General features: G+C 42.9%; 1 protein-coding gene across 4 annotated transcripts in view; it reads left to right on the forward strand.

Moving 5' to 3' along the window:
- PDS5A (PDS5 cohesin associated factor A) overlaps window positions 1-21,601 on the forward strand; it is a 171,134-nt gene that overhangs the window by 117,841 nt on the left and 31,692 nt on the right. For all 4 annotated transcript variants that reach the window (XM_037897912.2, XM_037897910.2, XM_037897911.1 and 1 more), the window contains exons 17-23: window positions 708-823; window positions 1,555-1,660; window positions 9,922-10,082; window positions 13,319-13,442; window positions 14,918-15,076; window positions 15,614-15,682; window positions 19,762-19,898. In XM_037897912.2, the coding sequence (XP_037753840.1) occupies window positions 708-823; window positions 1,555-1,660; window positions 9,922-10,082; window positions 13,319-13,442; window positions 14,918-15,076; window positions 15,614-15,682; window positions 19,762-19,898 (872 nt within the window). The remainder of the gene's footprint in view (window positions 1-707; window positions 824-1,554; window positions 1,661-9,921; window positions 10,083-13,318; window positions 13,443-14,917; window positions 15,077-15,613; window positions 15,683-19,761; window positions 19,899-21,601) is intronic.

Below are 21,601 nucleotides of genomic sequence, written 5' to 3' on the forward strand. Positions count from 1 at the left end.
GCTTATGAAGCTCTCTTACAGCATTGTAAATCTCTTGCTTACAACTCCCCCTGCTGATTCAGGGTTGTTTAATGCCCTCCTGGGAATGTATCACCTCCTTTGTTGTCGCTGGAAAACTAGCACTGGAAAACTCTCAAACTTACAATATATTTCAGTAGCAATCATAAAACATAATCTCCTAATTTCATATACACAAAGGATATACATATTTTGACACAACGATGGGTTTCAGAAGATTGTGACTTTTTGTATGATATCTTATCTGGCAGACTTTGCATGAAATATATCATAATTATATGACGGGGTGAATATGGGGTTCCAGGGTGTTTCTTTGAGGTACAGAATGCCACAGTAAGTAACTGTTTTTTCTTAAGTAGTTGGATGAAGTGCTTTAAGCCATTGGTTATTTGCATAAAAGATACTGGGTCAGATTTATAAAGGTATTTAGACACCTATGGGTGCAGATAGGAATCTACGTGGCGTTACGAAAGTGCATAGATGCCTAACTCACATCACTCCCATTAAAAGTCCATGGTAGCCACAGCCCATCCTTTTCAGTGATTATATGGACTGTGAAGCTAGTTTGTGAAGAATTGACTTTTGTTCAGCATTATTTCTGCAAATGCAAAATGTATAACACTTAAGAAATAATTAAAATTAGTGTAATGATTTTTGCTTGTAATATAACACTTTTTTTCTTTTTGTAGCGGGAGATAGCCCGGAAGCTTGCAAATCCAAAGCAGCCAACAAATCCTTTCCTGGAGATGGTCAAATTTCTTTTGGAAAGAATTGCCCCAGTGCACATTGACTCAGAAGCCATTAGGTAGGCTGGGAGATCATATTGACCCATTACTGACTTTAAAGTGGATGTTAATACCAGGATTATCTTTCATATTAATTTACATCTGGTACAGAAGTATCTATCTGCATTTTTAAAATATTGTTTATATAGTTGTCTTCATTTCCATCAGTCTAGAAAACTTGACTTAATTTCTGCTATTTTTTTCAAGGCTTAGTGGTGCAAATTGTAGAAACATGAATATAAAAGATGGTATTGGTAACTTGACTATTTGGAGGTCTTATTTGAGGATAACAGGCATAACACTGGACACAGAATGCTATCTAATTATTGAATCAACTACTTTATCTTTGTGGGTTTGAGGAGGAGAATTTTGGGGTTCCTTTTGTGACTTACCTTATACTGCCAGCTCAGTTTGTCACCAAAATAAAGGCTTTGGGGAAAAGGTGTGTTGAGGGGAGGTGGGCTCATTTACCAAACTACTATATATGTGTTCTAATATTACTTTGATTTAACTGAAATGGCTTTTAAATTAAATATTCCCCAGCAATGTCAGGAATCTATAAGCATAACATGTTTTTACTAGTCCATGAGAACCAGAAAGTGAAAGTATTTTAAAACTGACCAATGTAGTTCATTGCCAAAACTAAATGAAGCTAATGTGAAAATTCTTTGTTATAATAATCTATGGTGTCACTGTTAATGCAGATAATCAAGTTTAATAATATATCTTTATTTTACATTTCTTATTTTAGCGCACTAGTAAAGCTGATGAATAAATCAATAGAGGGGACAGCTGATGATGAAGAGGAGGGTGTAAGTCCTGATACTGCTATTCGTGCAGGACTTGAACTTCTCAAGGTATTCTACAGCAATGTAGATTAGTTTTCTTTCACTGTATGGTAATGGAGTCCCCAAAGAGCTTCAACAAGTTACCCACTTCTTGTAAACTGTCAAAAAGTCACCACATCCTGGAATTTGGTTTTATTAAGAAAAAGAGTAATACAAAAACACCATTACATAATCTCTTTTCTAGATGTGGCCTGTCTGTTTCAGATCTTAGCTTCCTCACCACCGAGGGAAGCTCACATTTACTTCATATTTAGAGCAGAATCTAATAAGCTACATCTGGTATGTTAGCAACTGGCAACAGCCTGCAGAGATCCAACGCGTGCAAGAAAATCCTGCCCCTCTGTTACATACTTTTCCCCTTCCACACCTTTCTCCCCAAAAGCTGTTTTCAGTCTTCATAATGCAAATGCTAAATATTGCAGCAAAATTTTTTTAATATCAAGATTATATGTGATTGCTCTCTGAATTTTCCCGTGTCAGTAAAAAGAGTTGCATCCTTCAGTGACTTCTAGAGATGCTAAAGGAATTAGTCACTGTGTTGTCATCAGCACTTTCTAGTCTAATCCATGAGACCATCCCCTAATGTCTACGAGACACTGAACAGTCTTCCAATTGCACCCCACATTAAGGTAGTAAATAGTGTACCAGTCACTTGTAGTGGGGCCTCAGATTTTCCACCTGCAGAGGAACTGCAGCTGATGGCTGTGACCAGGAACCCCTACGGATCGAGTTGATGCAAACAGACTCTATATCTACAGTAGCTCAAGTCAGACAAGTCTTTCTGCATCCTTCCTGGTTACCATTCCTCTTGTTACCTACACGGGCCCAGTACATCCCCTTGACCCTGTGTAAGACCTGACTTCCCCCAGGATCTCAGGTGTCATAGTTCCATATAGAAGCTTAGGCAGGAGGGGCTGCTGGAACTAGTGGTGGCATACCTATACAATGGTGATGAACAGGATACCAGTGCCTAAATAGAACGATGGAAAATCCTGCTGGAGGAGACAATCTTGGGACCAGCAGCTGGGCCCTTCTGGAGCCTCTTGCTGGAACTACAGTTTCCTTGATCTCTTCTGGAGCCCTTGTGCTGCTGGGACTGCTTGCCAGATGGAAGATCTCACTGGGAAGAAATTATCCAGAGAGCAGAAAAAGCAAAATTTCCCCTCTAAGCATGGCCAAAGGGGAGGAAAGCAGAAGAGAGGAACTGAGTAGAGGAGGCACATTCTGGTTTCCCCTTTGCATTAGGGAGCCAAGCACCCCAAAAGATCTTAAACCTAAAAAAAAAAAATGCCTTTAAAGGGGGGAGGGAAAGGCTTAAGAAAAAGGAATTTTGAATATCAATACTACTTTATAAGCACAAAGCTAATTCTACACTCAAAAGGTTGCTGCTGAATTTTCTTGGATGGTGTGTTAGAAGATCTGTAAGTTATACAAATTGGCTCTATATTTAGCATTTATGAGTTATGATGTTGTAATGTAGAATTTTGTTCCTCATTAAACTCATACATTTCATTTTTGAAGGAGCCTTTTGAATTTCAGAGGTTTAGACCTGAAAAGTGATTTTGAGAGGAAGGATTTTGCATTGCGTTTAGTAAGATAGCAATATTTACCAACGTTTTCCAACTTCAGCTATTATAAAACATTATGGCGTACAATATTTTGTAATAATACATTAGTTATTTATATAGCACTAACAGAGTTGTAGGCACTTTGTAAGGCAGGTAAGAACCTGTCTCATACCCTTCACTGAAAAGTTTACTGTATTCATCTGGTTTGGGGGCAGGGGAACAAATATTTTATTTATTCATATTTTGGGTCATTTACAATAAGACTTTACAATTACATTGTCTTTACATATGTAGGTACATTTCTTAATACAGAATTAACAATATTAACCAACATGCTGTATATTGACCATATATTGTTATATAATTAACTACTATTTAGATTGTACAATGTCTGTTAACATTATCTAACACAAGATGGGGAATGGTAGGTGACAATAGCACTGTGACTGAACAGAGAATTTTAGCATGCACCTGTACAGTTATGTTTTTGGTTTATTTCTTAATAACATAAAGGTTTTTAGTTGTCGGGTGTTAACATTCCTCTGAGAAGGGGACTAAGGAGGGAAAGGTCTTTCGGAAGAAAAAAGTGTTGAGGAAGGACTTGAAGAAGAGTGTGGTAGCATGGCAGACAAACACATATGGGAGCCATCTGGAAGGAATCCCAGGGAGATAGACACTAATGGGGAAATTAGTCATGCAGCTTAAGTGGAATGAGGGGTACATGGTGTATAGCTGAAGTAAGACTAGAGAAATAAGCTGGTGCCAAGGTGTGTAAGGCAAGAACAGAAAGTTTCTTTTCGAGTCGTATTCCTTTGGCTGCTCCACCTCAGGACAAGAAGCAATGGGCTTATATTGCAGCCAGGGAGGTTTAGGTTGGACATCAGGAAAAACTTCCTAACTCTCAGGGTAGTTAAGCACTGGAACATATTGCCATGTGAGGTTGTGGCATCTGAGGTTGTGGAATCTCTGTCGTTGGAGGTATTTAAGAACAGGTCAGACAAGCACGTGTCAGGAATGGTCTAGTTATTACTTAGTCCTGCCTTCAGGGCAGAGGACTGGACTAGATGACTATTGAAGTTCCTTCCAATTCTACACTTCTCTGTTTCTATATACGTGAACCCATGTACTCTTGATCAGAGATTTTTGTCTCCCGTGTCCACAGATCTGTGCTTGTGCCCTGGATATTCCTGTGCTCTGGTATGAGGGGGGTGGGGAAAGAGGGTGGCAGACTCACTGCCACTCCACTTCCTTCTCAGTCAACTGTGGCTTAAGATGGTGCATCACATTATCTGTTAGCTAGCTATCTGTCTTGCTCAATATTTTTTTATTCCTTTGCAGTGGATATCTGAATTCCCTCTTCTTTATTCCCTTCTTCCATTTGGGTGATTTGGGCCTTTGATTTTTCTCTGGGCTCGAGTTATGGGTTACATCCAAGACCCCAAGCTTCCTATCCCCTCCAAATGTAAGATCCAAATGTTTAAACAGGGTTTAAAAGTAGATCTAAAAATGTGAGGGAGGACAGGCTAAAACTCCTGTTGATGTGGAGCATTCTCTGAGATCTCTGGGGTCTGAGTCACTCCCTCCTCCCCCGCCCCGCATCAGATTTGGTTACTCATAGAACCCTTGGGGACTGTCACTGCTGCTGACCCCTTAGAACTTCCCAGACCATCAATAAAGAAGAGATCCTATTCCCTGGAACAGGATAAGAGAAGGGGAAAGTCACCCTTTTGGTCTGGATCTCAGGAGACATCACATCCCTACACAGGTTATTGCTAAGGTCCCCATCTCTTTCAGTACAGAGACCCTGGTACCGGCTAGGGAAACTACACCCCGTATCAAGAAGCTGACTGTTAACCTATGGAGGCACCAAAGCCGGCACCAGACCCAGTGCCTCCGAAGCACAAGGACTTTAAGGTTAAACTGAAATAGTCATCAGTACCACCTTCCTCTGCCAGCGGAGATGGGCACATATATCGCACTTCCAGTACTGTCTCCAGTACCACTCAACATACTAACTCCTGAGGGTCAGTGTTCGGAATCCCTGGTACCATCTAGTCATCCTTGCTATAAGGATCTTCAGATTCTTGAAAAACCTGAGTCACCATTTCTCCGGGTTACTGAGAGATACTCCCCACCAGTACAGACTTACCTTCCAGAACTGATATACTGTCTGGTACCAACACTGTCACTGGTTCCTCACAAATCCATTGAGGGTACCAAGAGGAACTTCCAACATATCCTCTGATACCATCTAATCAAGACTTGACCTCCGGTATCCACTCAACCACTGGGACTGCGCTGCTTGCCCCTTGGATGGATGTGGGAGTGACACCTCATCTGATTGAGATGTCCATACAAGGCTCCCTTACTTTACTATTCCAGCCTCCTTCCCTTGCAGTGCACCCTGAGGAAGCCCCTGCAGGACACACACCCAGCAAGTCTGGTAAGGACAACCCTGTGGTACTGCCCCCTTCCTCTTTCCATCTCAGCGGGTTTATTGGAGCCCATGGCCCCTTGTGGCAACGTGCTATACAGGATTCCATCTCTTAAGATGATGTGTCAAAAGCAATAGCCACAATCGACCCAGCTTCACAGGGGTAACTTGCAGAGGAACAAGAGGAAGCAGAGGAAGAAGAAACACCACCTTACCGCAAATCCTCCTCCTTGCCAGATGCAGGTGTTATGCTTCCTCCACCATCGTACACTGACAATTTCAAGACCTTACAAAACAGATAGCAGAGACCTTGCAAATTCTGTTAGAGTTGATACAGGAACCCCAACATGCCTTGTTGGACATCCTCCGTATATCACCTCAGGGCAAAATTGCCTTGCCTGTCAATGATGCACTACTGGCCCCAGCCTGTATGGTATCAGCCTGTATCAGTCCTCAACCACTATACTACCTATGTGTAAACGGACTGACGAAAAAAATATTTTATTCTGCTTGGAGTATTTTTTCTGCTACCCAACACCTAAATCCCAGTGGTTAAAGCTGTCAATGAGCAAAACAGACAACATTGGTCCCATTCAGTGCCATCAGACATGGAGCTGAAATAGCTAGACCACCTGAGATGCAAGAGGTGCTACTCGGCATCCTTGTAATTTATAGTAACCAATTGCCGTGATGGCAAAATATTATTTTACAAACAATTTGAAGTTCTCATTTTTTTCTCATCTGCTACAGGACCGGAGGGAACAGTTTCAAGCTCTCATAACAGACGGCCGGACAATTGCCAAAGCATCTCTCCAGGCCTCACTTGATGCAGCCTGTACAGCTGCATGTTTCATGGCTGTTGCAGTGGTAATGTGCCAAGCTTTTTGGCTGCAGTCTTCTGGCCTCCAGGGGGAGGCATAAAACTGTTTGGGACCTCCCTTTTGGGGGACCCAAATTGTTCAGTGTTGCTACAGACTGATACCTTCATTCACTTTAGGACTCCTGGGCGACACTACACTCTTTGCATCTATGCACCTACATCAAAGAGAAAATACAGTAGATCACGGTCAGTGCAGTGGTCTCACCCAGTCCTCTACCAGCCCACCTGATTGGCTGAACTTCCCCAAAAGAAGCTCAAGTATGCTAAGAAAGGGCCATACTCTACAGTGACTTCCAAGTCACCAACAGTTCAAGGCAAATGGACCCCTCAGGAGGTGATCCTCCACATCAACATACTAGAGCTGAGAGTGGTTCTTTCTGCTTGTAGAAGGGTTCGGCCAGAGCTCGTCCCTCTCCGGGGTGGCAGGGAACCACACCGCCTCGCCTACGTCCTTCTGGTTCTGTTGGGGAACTAATCTGGCCGCTGGGTCTCACACCATGGCAGTGGTAGAAGCAAAACAAGGGCTATGCACACCCGGTTTGCAGGCAGTAGCGAGCTCCACGCTCCGGTCCTTGGCCTGGGACGGAGCAAACCATTAAGCAATAAGCCGAGGCCCTGGGCTAGGGTGGGTGGCAAAGAGTCCATGGCTCATGCCTTCCGGCAGGGGCCGAACAAGCAAGCAAGTTCGGAAGGCCCAGGCCCTGGGTCAGCGTGGGCTGTACAAAGTCTGTGGCTCAGGCCCTTAGGCAGGAGCTGAGCAAACAAATGAGTTCAGGAGGCCCTGGGTCAGGGCGGGGCCATACAGAGCAATGGCTCAGGCCCTCGGACAGGGGCTGAGCAAACAGTTAAGTTCAATAAGCCCTAGTCCTGGCTCCAGAGGGCCATGCTGGGTGGCAGTGGGGACTCAGGCCCACCCACTCCACTGCGTCCCAGCCCGGGGCCCTAGCAGCAGCAGAAGGCCGGCTGCTGTGTCAGTGGGGATCCTGGCCGCAACACACTGACATGGGCTCTGGGTGTGCTGCAGCTAGACTAGGGTCGGCTGCCCCTGGGCTACTTCCTACCTCCCCCTCTAGAGGTACCTGCGGCAGGACGGTGTCCTCCAAGGAATCAAGCACCATGGGCTCCTCAGGGTACCCGGCGAGCGGTAGGCTTGGCAGCTCCTCTGGGTAACTTGCCACGGGCAGGTTTAACAGCTTCTCCAGGGTCTGGTCGGCATCAGGCCTCGGCTGGTCTGCCCAGTCCTCGGGTCGGTCGCTAGTTGCAGGAGTCTCCCAACTGGGAGCTAGGCCACAGGCATCTGGCTTCTCCGGAGGCTGGGGCTCTAGTGAGCTCTGGGGTGGGGCTTTTGTACTTCCTATCCTGCACCTTGACCTTGGGGGGCAGGCGCAGGCTCCACTGGCTCGGCCCACTTTGGCGTCCAGAGGGGCTCATCCCTCTCCGGGGCGGCAGGGAACCACACCGCCTCACTACACTGCTTATCAGCACTTTCTACCCCACATCAGAGGCCACCCAATCAGAATAATGCCAGACAGCAGAGCAGCAATATATTATATCAATCAACAAGGAGGAGCAAAATCCTAGTCCTTATCTTCAACACTGTAGAACTGGTACATATCACGCCGCATACAGGTCTCGGCGGTTTATTTCAAGGACTTTGGAACACAATGGCAGACTCGCTCAGCAGACATTTCCACCTACAGGAGCTGAACAATGAGGAATTCTGAAGGATATGTCTGTCTTTGGGTAATCTGGAGATAGATTTCGTTGCAACACCATACAATACAAAGTGCAAACAATTCTTTTCAAGGGGAAGAGTACGGCTGCAACTCAACTGGTAAGGCCCTAGTCTTCCCTTGGTCTCATGTATTGCTACATGCTGATCCCTGGATGTCTTCACTGCCTAAAGTCCTAAACAAATTGAAGCGAGAGATATAGGTAGCCATCCTCATAACACTGTAGTGGCTGAAATAGGCGTTGTTCCCAGAGCTGGTGCCCATGTCTTGATAACCTCCTTTCTGCCTTGCCCTGACAGTGGATATCCTTACTCAGGAGTTGGAATCCATCACCCACCCTAACTTCTGGGGACTTCACCTCAAGGCCTAGCTACTAGTTGGCTCTCTGGTGTAGAACAAGATTGCTCCACACAGGCACAAACAGGACAGCTTAATAGTAGGAAATCCTTGACAAGCAAATCTTATGTACAGAGATGGAAACACTTCCAGGCTTGGCACAGCCATTGATCTATGCCTCCTCTCAAGTCCTGCCTGTCGCACACATTCTCAATTACTACATTTAAAAACTGCAGGATTATCAATGAGCTCAATCAAGGTTCAACTAGCTGCCCTAACAGCCATTCATCCCTCCATCAAGGGGTTTTCAGACTTGACTCACTCGACCACTGCAAGGTTTATTAAAGGTCTATTCAACCTTTTTCCTCCTGTCAAGGAACCTACTCCACCATGAGATCTCAACTTAGTGCTTAGTGCTCTGAGGAAACCTCTGTTTGAACCTATGGTAAACTTCCCGCCTTCATTTGTGCCTTTGAGGAATTGAAACTAGACAGTGGAGGCTGTGTCCGCTCAGAGCATAAACAGACTGTAGCCACACTTGCAGGTATCTGAGGTGGAGCCTTGTAAATGGGGTCCCATGATTACTTGGGAGCATATGACCCAATAGGGCCAGGCAAGGCCACATGGACATCCTGGGGCTGCTGTATAAGCCTGTTGATGGCTAAGAAACCGTTGTCTGGTAGGTACACCCTTGGTGACACCACATCCAGCCTTTCTCCAATAAATTCTATAGTGTGTGTAAATACCAGGGTGGACTGGTCCTGTTTCACTCTGAGCCATTGTCTCCTGTTTCAACAGTCTCTCATACAGGTCCAGAAGTTTTAGTTAGGAAGTGAGGGTGTGTCTTCTCATGACAGAACACTGTGTAAAGTAGGTCAACCATCAGGGCACCATAAGTCTTTTAGTTGTACATTTTATTTTTATATACGTATATCTCAAACCTGGTCATTCTTTTTCTACCCAATTATCTAAGATTCTGGAGAAATTAAGCTTTTGAGATTTCTCAGAATGAGGGAAAGTGTTGTTTACATAGGTTGAGCTATAAAACAAGTTCTGAATATGATGATAATATCTTGAATAAATATGTTCAAATATTTAAAAATCCAATTTTTTAGAAAAAGTAATGGATAGGGAGCCCTGAAAAACAAAATGTTAGTGAATGTATTTTAAGATGTGTTACAAGAAGCACCTTATATGAAATGGCATAAACATGCTACTGTTATTTCTCATAAAGAAACATAAGTGGAAATCATTTTGTTTGTTGGTAATCCATTATGCATGTGCAAAAAACATTTTTTGGTTTTGCTATGTATCTACAGGTTTTGTCTTTCACACATCCTACCTCGTTCCACTCTGCAGAGACATATGAGTCTCTCCTGCAGTGCCTCAGGATGGAAGATGATAAGGTAGCTGAGGCAGCTATTCAGATTTTCAGAAACACAGGCCACAAAATAGAAACAGACCTGCCGCAGATAAGATCGTGAGTGTATTTCTTCACATACTGGTAGTGCCTTTAACACTTAAAAGTCTGTCCCCTCCTTTAACCTATTCACCATGTTGCTACTAAAATAATCTTCCTTTCCTGTTGCTGTGAACGTGTATGCCTTTTACCCCACCACCTTGATCCCTTCACTGGTTCCCTGTCTCTTTTCACATTTAAACTCCTTGTTCTCACTTTATTTTTATGTATTTGTTGTAGGTTTAGTATAAATACATTATTAAAAAATCTCCTTAAAATATACACTTAAAAAGCAGGATCTAGTCTACCTCCTATTTTAAAATACCAACAATAACAAAGATATCATAAAGATTTAATTTAATCCCTCAACATTATTTCTACCCAATGCTTTCCTTCATGCAGCCGCTCCCATTTTTTTGAGAAATGGAGAAAAGATAACCCCCGAAGGTTAAAAACTGGCTATTATGGACCAAGTTGGAAACCACTTCCAAAGATATGGGGCTCTAACAAAAACAATGAGGAGGCCGGTGGCACCTTAAAGACTAACAAATTTATTTGAGCATAAGCGTTCGTGGGTAAAAAAACCCATTTCTTCAACAAAGAACTCCTGCTATCTGTCAGTCGTGGGTTCCGTCTCAGGTGCTTCTGCCAACTATAACTGCCTCGAGACATGAAGGGAAAGAGAGGCAATTTCTTCTGCAGTTTTCAAGCTGTTTAGGGCTCTGTAAGTCAAAACCAACACCTTAAATCAATCTGGAAATCGGTAGGCAGCCAGTGCAGATCATAATGCACAGGTTTCATGTGCTTGTGGAAGGAAACACAGTCTCACAATCTAGCCACCAAATTCTGCAGTGGAGAGAGCGGGGCGGGGCTGAAATAGGGTATGCCAGCAGTTTTGCCAGTGTAAGCTGCATCCACGCTAGGAGTGTTTTGCCAGTAAATTATACCAGTATAGCTATACTGACAAAGTGCTCTTAGTATAGACCTGGCCTTAGGGTTTGACACTTCCAGAACATGCTGTGCTCCCATTGAGGCAGATAGCTATGACTTGAATTTGAGGAATTTTATCAGAAATGAAGAAATTCCCTCAATTGGAGATACTTGATTCATGAACTGAGCAAAAATTTCCTCAGATTAACCAAGCAAACTAAACAAGATTTTGCAGATATGATGGTAGAAGCAAAGAACCATTTCTTTGCGTCTCTCGCAGTCACGAGATAGGAGTTGCAGTTTGTCAGATTTGAGTCTAGATGTGCACCACCGACATTGTGGCCATCTTCTCTTTTGCTTCGGTTGTTGCAGGCCCTCTATAACTAAAGGTGACCTGGGAGGCAGAAACTGTGGAAAAGAGTCCCAGAGGGCACTTCATTGATGATTGAGGAACAGAGTATTACAATAGTTCACCAGTCCATCAGTAGTAGTCTGTCTGAGGAAAGGAGTTCTCCCTCAGACCCTTTTGGAACTCCTCAGGTCCCTCTAGTTTCTGAGAGAAGACTGTCAAAACAGCTCCCTAGCCCAGACAAGGGAGGTGAGCCCCAACTCGAAATCAAATGAGCCAATGGTCAGTCTGTGACATGGGGATAACGTCAAGAATCTCCACCTCCACTGGAATCCCAAACACCAAACTAAGTTATGTGCCTAACTACGATTTGTGCCCATAACCATCTGGGATAGCTCCTTGGTGACCATGAAATCCTGGGTTTTTCAGATGACTCATTGTCTATGTGGATGTTAAAGTTACGAAGCACTATTGGCCTTGACCACTCCAGTGCCACCATAGTGAGGAACCTCAGCAGATCCCAAAAGGACTTCATTGTACAGTGGAGTGATTGATACGCAAGGGTCAGTTCCAACTTAACTGTATCTCTGACTCACATATAAGGTGGAGCTAATTTACCCCCTGCCAAGTCCATCACTCTCATCAGAGAGGGTAGAATCCTATTTCTCATGTGGCTACAGAAAAAGGCAAAGGACTCTTTACTCTCCTCCACAGCACTGTCACCCTTGCCACATACCAGACACACACTATACGCACACATTTTCAATTCACCTCATCAGCAAATAGCATGCGCCCTGACCCCAGAGTCTCTTCTGAGCTGGGCGGGGTCCCTAGGGTTTCTCCTAGAGCTCCTGCTTGTGAAGATTGGGTTGGGGCCACAATGGCAAGTCATTTTCAAGGCACTGCATGACCCTTTTCTGGATTCAGCCTTACTTCTTGTATTGTGCTTTATGCCCTGCCCACTCTTCCCACCTTGATGTTCTCTTTGTTTCCTTCTCCCACTCATTTTTGTGCCCTGTTTCATGCTGCTCTTTATGTGGAATGACCTCCCTTTTACAGCGCATGTTGTCCTCAGTCTCAGCCTTAAAATCTTTACTCAGAGGCCACTACTTTTATATAGCTGTACACAATCACCCTCTAATCAACATGTATTTCAAAACTCCATTTGTTGCAATACTAGTCTGTCCCTTTTTCCATCTATTCACTGTTGTTTCCAAAGGTTATATGATTTCTATTGTAATTTTTTTGTGGCAGAGATAGGGTCTCTATTTTCTGTAAAGCACAATACAAAGTTATGACAATATATCAATATTTAAATAACATGATTTTTCTAAGACCTCTGATAATTTCAGTAGCATCACAAGAGAGTGCAGCCATTTGATACATCCTTCTTGGAAATCTGGTGTAATCCCCATTTATATTGGCGAGCTCACAATTATTTTGAATCCCGCACTATCTTGTTTCCTTATTCACTTAATTAAACCTACCATGGAAGACTTAGCTAGTTAAGAGGGAGTCATTCAGACAGACATCTGTAAATCACCAGCTTGGAATACTCTGCTCACATTGTTAACATACTTTAGCATTTTTCCAGTTTTCCTACTTTAAGGAAAAAAACAAATCTGAGACTTCATTGTTCCAACTTTGTGAACACTGCTTCAATCTGTTCTTGCTACCTCTGCTTCTGTAAACGTGAATGGCAAATAATCTATTTACTGGTGAAGTATATTGTGCTTTACAATAGGCTTTCTTTTCTTAACATACAATTCAATTTCTTGATGAGGGTCAGTTGCTTACTTGCATTTGTCTCATTATTATCCTTCCTGAACAGCTTTCAAAGACAGCTTGAAGCTGAAGATTTTCATTCTGTGATCAGGGACCTGCATTGGTGAAGAGTTCAACCAGCAGATATTACTGGAATTAATTTTTTGTTCATTATAAATATTTTATTTTGAAATATTATGTTTAATTTTTGCAGGACATTAATTCCTATTTTGCATCAGAAAGCAAAGAGAGGTACTCCTCACCAAGCAAAACAGGCTGTCCACTGTATACATGCCATATTCTCAAATAAAGAAGTGCAACTTGCACAGATCTTTGAGGTATGTTTGCCAAATTTGGTATAATGTGTTTATTGAATTTTGTTCAAATAATTTGGATCTCTTTCACTTTTAAAGTTGCAATTAAGAAAACTAATTTCATCTTGATTACTGTAGAATCCATGCATAATTCAGGAGCTGGGAGACTGAATTGAACCCTTAGTGCCTGGACTCTGTGCTTAAGCTATGTTTCCAGTAAAACTTAGGAAAGAGTGCAAATACATGCTCTTCCCATACCCCCAGTGACACTGTCTGGACACTGATTAACACTTCTAGCATACACAGAGAAAATATCCCTTCTCAGTGTTCTGGCAACTATTATGATGAAAGGGAAATACACATCACTTATGCTTTGATAGAAGGCTCTGTTCACAGTTGTTTTCTAGCTTTGCCTTTTAGTGCTCTCCACCTAATTGTGGTTAGGCTAGTTATTTCTGTTCACAGTGTAACTGGGTTCATTTTAAAATATTAAATTTCCATGTAGCTGTGTTATCTGATTTTTTGGTCTTTAGCCACTGCACAAGGCCACCCATCCTAAAAATAGCTAATATGTTCAATGTCTGAGAAATTCTTCTCCTGAATAGGTTAGAATAGAATGGAACCATTTTAGGTCTTCTGTAGTCCAGCATGCTAACAAGGTGTATTCTATATGAACTTTAACACCTAAACAAGTGGACTAATTTACAGAAGTGCTGAGCTCCTATTTATTACTTTGAAATCTTAGCTCCTCTAGAAAATGAAGCTACTTAATTAGACACACAACTTCTGGTACCAATATTTGAAAATTTGGGCCTAAAAGAATGATACTGAGACATTTCACTTGGGATGCTATGAAAAATTCTGTGGCTGATCTGATATTCCTAGTAATGCACAAAACTTCCGTCGGGTTGCAAGAAATGCAGAATCAGGTCAGGTCTATACAGGGACACTCAGCAAAGTTAACCTGAATTAGCTAATGGCTATTTAAGCTGCGTTAAACCCATGTGGACACTCTCATTCAGAATTGAAATGTGTTTAATTTGGTTTAACTTAACTCACCAAAGATAAATTGAAATAAGGACATTTTAATTCTGAATGAGAGTGTCCACATGGATTTACAGTGGTTTAACTACTGCACATTCAGTTCACATCTAGAGTTAATTCAGATTAATTTTCCTGAGTGCCCCTGTGTATACAAGCCCTCAGGTCCCTAGTTAGTAAAAAAATAAAAAATAAAAAGGTTAATCTTTTATCACTGGTATAATTTCACACACTATAATTCTGTAATTAATATAGCTATTTTCACCAATCTGTAAATACAGCGTGAAATGTTTCATAGACAAAAGGTTTTCATGGTTTCATGAAATGATGTTATTTGGGAGGCAAGTGCAGTTAATCAGCAGTCCAATAATGAAATAAGTTAGTTCATTAGGCTGTTCAGGCATGCACACTCAACAATTTATATAATTTATTTTAAATGGAAATTTTTCTTCCCCCAGCCTCTTAGTAGAAGTTTGAATGCTGATGTTCCAGAGCAACTTATAACTCCATTAGTCTCTTTGGGCCATATTTCTATGTTAGCTCCAGACCAGTTTGCTTCTCCAATGAAATCTGTGGTTGCAAATTTCATCGTGAAAGATCTCCTCATGAATGATAGGGTAAGATTTAAGTCCTTCCTTTTCTTTGTTTATGATTGAATCTCTGTAAGCTATACAGCTGTTAAGTTTGTGTGATTAGGCCAGTGAACCCTTAGTGTTCACTAAGAATGTCTACACTGCAAAAAAAAAAAAAAAAAAAAATAGATAACCTGCCACACCAAGTCTCGGAGTCATGGGGTCCAGGCTGTGGTCTAAAAATAGTAATGTAGACATTTCCACTCAGGCTGGAGCCTGGACTCTGAAACCCAGCAAGGGAGGAGGATCTTGGAGCCTGGGCTCCAGCCTGGGCAGGAACGTCCACACTGCTTTTTTTAGCCCTGCAGTTCAAGCCCCATGACCCCAGTGGACTTGGGCTCTTTCACTTGGTGCTCTGAGTTTTTCTTTGCAGTATAGTCATACCTTAAATGTTTAATATGTTGATCTCATATGTAAAAGATTATACATATGGGAGTTAATCTAATCTTTAAAATCTGTGTTTTAATTTTTTACATGTTTTTGTTTGTGAATCCATCTTTAAACTTGTATAAATATCTGTAGTCAACAGGAGAGAAAAATGGGAAATTGTGGTCCCCAGATGAAGAGGTTTCCCCAGAAGTTCTAGCAAAGGTGAATTTTTTTTTGTATTAAGATGTGCACAATATTTGAAATAAGAGTTTAGTTACTTGATAGCATATCACTGACATCTCTAAACACTACCAATAGAGAATATTAAAAGAAATATTAGCAATTAATTTTGGTTACATTTGTTTTTTAGAATAACCTAAAAACTTATTAAATAGCTTAATTTCTGCTAAACTAACATTTGAGAGAGACAAGGTGGGGGAGGTCATATCTTTTATTGGACCAACTTTTGTTGGTCAGAGAGAGACAAGCTTTCAAGCTCCACAGAGCTCTTCTTCAGGTTTGGGAAAGGTACCATGATTGACACAGCTAAATACAAGGTCAAACAGATAATTTAGCATAAGTAGTTAGTACATATTCTAAGGCAGGGATAGTCAATAGATAGACCGTGGTCCAAATCCGGACTGCCAGACTTTTTTCATTGGACCTGGGGGGCAGAGGCAGTGCGTGGTCACTTCCCCTCACCCCCATTTCTCCAGATGCCTCTGGAGGGTATGCCCAGAAGCGAGGAGGCAGCACCTGCTCCTGGCAGCAGTGCTCTCCAGCAGCAGGGAAGGCGAAACAGCCTCATGTTGGGAGGAGGAGGAAGAGCTTAGACAGGCCTGCTGCTTCTTCCCTCCCTGCGCTGCAGGGACACATGGAGAGTGCTACTGCCAGGGGGAATGCTGCTTCGTCACAGTCCCTGGAGCCTCCCACCCAGGCCTAGTGGTCCTCGGAGCCTTCTCCAGCCCCTCAATCCACCCACTTCCCCGCTCTAACCGGCCTCTTTCCCTACCCAGTCCACCTCCAGTCACCCATTGCTGCCACATCCCGGCTTCACCCCATCTCCCCAGGGCTGTTATTTGGAGTCTCCTTGGTCCCTCCTGCTACCTGGAGCCTCCTTCCTGCCACACTGCTATCCCAGCCCCCAAAGGGGTATCGCACCACTAGCTGGATCATAGTCCAAGAGCTTCACCTCCTGGCACTCAGCTCAAAAGTACTTACACACACCCTGCTTTGCTGCCCAGATCCCATTCCTCTTCCCCCTGTCCCATCTCTGCTAGTTGGCTCAAATGGGGACAAAGAGAAACGTTTGGAGGGGGCAAATAGCAACGCCAAGTGGCTCCGGCCAGCCCCGTGCATCCCAGTTTCAGCTTAAGGAAATAAGGTCACCTAACTCTCAGCACAGGGTGGGCGGGAGCTTGGGGAGACAACTGAGGGGTTAGGGGAGGGAAGCTGGGGATGGTGAGCTCTGGCCTTGATTATACGTTGACCAAGAAATTTGGACCTTGACAAAAAATAATTTACTACCCCTGTTCTAAGGGACCATTCAAAGTGAAGTGGCCCATTAACACCTCTGTAGTCATAAGGCATAAAGGGGGGTTAGTGGGTTATAGGTTGTTGTAATAAGCCATAAATCCAGTGTCTTTATTAAGACCATGATTTTTAATATCTAGCAAAGTTATGAATGTAAGCTCATTTAAGATTCATGACTTTGCTAGACACTAAAAATCATGATCTTAAGTGTCTTTATTATTACAAGAATCTGTAACTCACTAACCCCCGTTTTTGTCCTGTGACTGCAGGGGTGTTAATGGGCCACTTCACCTTGAATAGTCCCTTAAAACAGGAGTTTTCAACCTTTTTCTTTGAGCCCTCCCAACATGGTATAAAAACTCCAGGCCCCAGGGTGTGGGGAAGAGATGCTCTGGGCTCCTGGCTTCAGTCACCAGGTGCAGGGGCCTCAAGACTTTAGCCCTATGGGGTGCAGGTCTTCAGCAATGGGCGGGGGGCGGCTTGGGGCTCTGAACTTTAGCCATCAGGTGGGGCTTGGGGCTTCAGCTGCTGGGTCGTGAGGGGGGTGCTTGGTGATCCAGCTTCAGCTGGGGGGGGGGGGCCTTGGTGCTCCAGGCTTCAGCCCTTCAGGGTGCACCAGGGCTCAAAGCTTTAGCCCTGGGGGTAGTGCTGGGGCTTGGGGTTCACCGTGACTCTACTCCTGGTTTCAACCCCTCAGGGAGCGCCATGGCTCGGGGCTCCAGGCTTTAGCTCCGCAGGGAGCACCGGTGCTCTGGGCTTCAGCCCCACTGCTCTGGGCTTCAGCCCCACTGCTCTGGTTTCAGCCTCGCAGGGGATGCCAGGACTCAGGGCATTAGCCCTGGGGGGAGCACTGGGGTTCTGGGCTCTCTACGGCTCTGCTCTGAGGGGGCGCCAGTGCTTGGGGTGCTGGCTTCAGCTCCACAGGGAGCACTGGGACTTGGGGCTCTGGACTTCAACCTTGCAGAGAGCGCTGGGGCTTGTGGCTCCAGGTTTCAGCCCCTCAGGATGAGCGGGGGCTTGGTTGTCTGGGCTTCAACAAGCAGGGAGCACTGAGGCTCTGGCTTCAGCTCCGCAGGGGGTGCTGGGACTCAGGGCTTTAGCTCTGTGGGGAACGCTGGGGATTGGGGTCCCCACGGCTCCACTCCCAGTTTAAGCCCCGTGGGGGCACCGGGGCTCAGGGCACCAAGCTTCAGCTGTGGGGCCCTGTGGCCCCCTGAAACTGGCTCATGGACCCCTGGTTAAGAACTGCTGCCTTGGAATATGTGGTAGCTACTTCGGCTAAACTATCTGTTTTATCTTGTATTTAACTATGACACTCTGAGTACTGTTCTCAGTGCAGAAGAAGAGCTTTGTGTAGCTGGAAGCTTGTCTCTCTCACCAACAGAAGTTGGTCCGATAAAAAGAGATTTCCTCACCCACCTTGTCACTCTAATATCCTGGGACCGACATGGCTAGAAAAATTTTGTAACTGCTTATAGTATTGTAGTTTATGTGGCCACACAAATACACACTGTTGCAAAGTCAATGGAAATTGTGCAGTTAGGTGTCCTGTCCTATCTTCTTGGGTATTCAGTATTCTGAATGTTAAGCTTTACTTTGTTTAATGCAGAGATTCAAATTATTCTGGTTATAAAGGTATCCTGTAAACTATAGACAGACCAAGCTGAAATAACAACAGAGAATGATGAACTCCTTTCACCCATCTTTACAGGATATTTAGTGTGAACCCTAATTATGACTAAGGTTAAGATTCTGTCAAGGGTATTTTTGTGGGTAATAAAAAATGCAAGGAAGCCCACGACCAGTCCCTGACTTTTACTAAAAATACCCAGGAGGGAGGAGAGAGACTAACAGTCGGAGTGCTGCCAGGAGCTGACCTCTGGCAGCTGCTCCTGTGGCAGGGGCTGACTGCTGCTGCTCCAAGCCAGGCCGCTGTTTCAACCCTGGGATTGACCACTGCTCCGGTGGCCCTGGGCCTGACAGCTGCTCCAGCCCTGCCATTGTGGAAGAAGTCCCAGAAGGTCATATAATCTGTGACCTCCGTGACAGAATCGTAGTTTTAATTATGACCATTTCAGAGGTGAATGTCTGGTTAATGGATAGCAATTTTTTTTATTGGTAGACTTTTTTATGAGGTATAGGAAGTCCCCTACATCTAACCCCACCTCTGTGTCTATGATATTTTCCGTTTTCATGCAGTAAAATATAATCTATATTCCTCTGATTTCTTCTACTCTTTGATAGGATTGTCTTCTTTTTGCTGTTATTATCAAATGTTCAGTAGAATCATCCAGAAACCATTTTGCACCTCTTCATTTGTTTCCACTCAATTTCTGTATCAAGTTCAACCTTTTAATCTTCACCTCCAAGGCTCTGGATATTTCTCCCAATGTCTACAGAACATCTCTCCTTTCTTACTATTCCACTTCAAAGTCTCTTTGCTTTATCCCAATCCCCTGTCTACTCCCTCTGTATCCTTCTCTCAGCTCATTTTTTCTTTCATGCTGCTTCCCCATCCCAATATGCCATGCATTTATCCATTCTTTGCTTAAATACCTGCTTCTAAAACCCTTTTTCAAGTAAGGAACCACATCCTCTTTTCCAGATGAATAAAAAGTTTGCTACTTAATTCTTTGCCATTTTAAAGTCTGCATTTTATTGAGCAGTAGCCTACACAGATTATATTGATTACAGTAGATTTTGGTGTTTTACTTACCTTAGTTGCTATTAAAATGATCTGTTTGTTTTTATGTGTTCATCTTTAATAGGTGCAAGCAATTAAACTTTTGGTACGCTGGCTCTTGGGTATGAAAAACAACCAGTCTAAATCTGCAAATTCAACACTCCGGTTATTATCAGCTATGTTGGTCAGTGAAGGAGACTTAACAGAACAGAAGAGAATCAGGTCAAATTACGTTCTTTTCTTTTTCAGACTCTTCCATCTGTTTTGTTGTAGAATTTCAGTGAATATTATGAATTTAGGGTTTTTTCAATAGCCGAGGAAGGATTTTTTGCAGGATTTTACAACGTGTGCAGAGAACAGGATAATGAGGCAATGTAAAACAGCTGGTCAGGGAGTATAATTATAGTTGCTGAATGGCATATATATAAAAAGTATGTGTGTTGCTACCCCCAATCTAAATTTAATAGCAATCTAATCCAAACCCTGTAGACATCTTGATGCTTATTAGAAAAAAGAGTAAAAGACCTCTGGGAACATCTTTCCATTATTAGGATAGATTGATCAGATTTAATATGTTTAAGATCCTGGCAGCTTCTATTGAAGCTCCCAAGGATGGGATCACTTCATACCTCCAAACAAATAGACCATAAATGGGGAAACGGAGGAAAGGGAAGGAAATTACTGGAACAAAAATATTACAGATTCCACTCTTCCAGAATATTTTTTTAATTTTGTTTTTTTGTAATAACTAAGCTCTCATTTTGTTTTTTAAAAAATTAGCCCTTTTGATGGTGAAGAAACACTGATTGAAGAATACTGTGCACTTCTATAAAGCCTTTCTTCCAAAGATCTCAAAGACCTTTGCAAATATTAATTAATCCTGACAACATCCTTGTGAGATAGGATTCCCGTTTTATAGATGTGTTGTCTGGTGCCTTGTTTACTCAGCTAGTCATTAGCAGAGATAGGAAATGGTGTTGGTGCATGGGTTCTATCTTAATTATGATGCATTACTTCTCCATTAAGCCAGCCTTGCAGAAATATATATTCAGACAGACAACAACAACAAAATGCTAGTTCCACTCCCTCAGTTAACTTCAAAGCCTAAATATACATGGTAATTCTGAGGGGCTCTCTGATACCATGATTATTGGCCCTATATAAAAATCTAGATGGTATAAAACCATTTAAATTCATAAATTTGGAAATCTAAGTAACAAACTACAAATGTGGTACCTTTCCTCCAGCCTTGAGGATAGCCATATGTGTACTTTTTACTGTTGCTAGAGGTTTCTGTTACAGAAGGTCCCATCTTGCCAGGAGATCCACATTAACAGATCCCCATTGACTTCAGTAGATTGGAATCCACCTTCATGATTTTTTTTTTTTTTTTTTTGGCAAGATCAGGACCTAAGTCATTGTCAGGAGCTTGTAAAGTCATAGGTTTGCCATGGATCATTGCAGTCCCCAGTCTTTTACAGAACTGAAGTGGAAACCAAAGACTTACAATTTGAGCATTTGGAATACTATATGCTTAGACATTTATAACTTTTTAATGTAGAATTTAATGTTAGATGAGAAAAAGTTGTATGTTATAGAAAACCTTTATCTGATCATTTGGTTCTGGGATTCTGAGCCACCAGTCCAGACTAACCTCTTTGTTTTTTTACTGAGCCCATCAATCAGTCTGCCACTGACCAGATAATTTTGTTGGGAACTCTTTCCCTTTTATGGTAGTACAAGTCTCCACTTTCTGTTGAGAGCTTCCTCCTCTTATTCAAGGGAAGAAAAAAATAGAAGTGAAAGTTGCCAGCAGGTGTGAGCAAGAACTGTTAAACTTTATAATCGACTAATATTGTTCTAGGATGAAAAGAGGAATATTTTACTTACGAGTATATAATCTTCTGGCAAGTTACAGAAACAAG

This window comes from Chelonia mydas, chromosome 4 (assembly GCF_015237465.2).
Source record: "Chelonia mydas isolate rCheMyd1 chromosome 4, rCheMyd1.pri.v2, whole genome shotgun sequence".
Taxonomy (NCBI): domain Eukaryota; kingdom Metazoa; phylum Chordata; order Testudines; family Cheloniidae; genus Chelonia; species Chelonia mydas.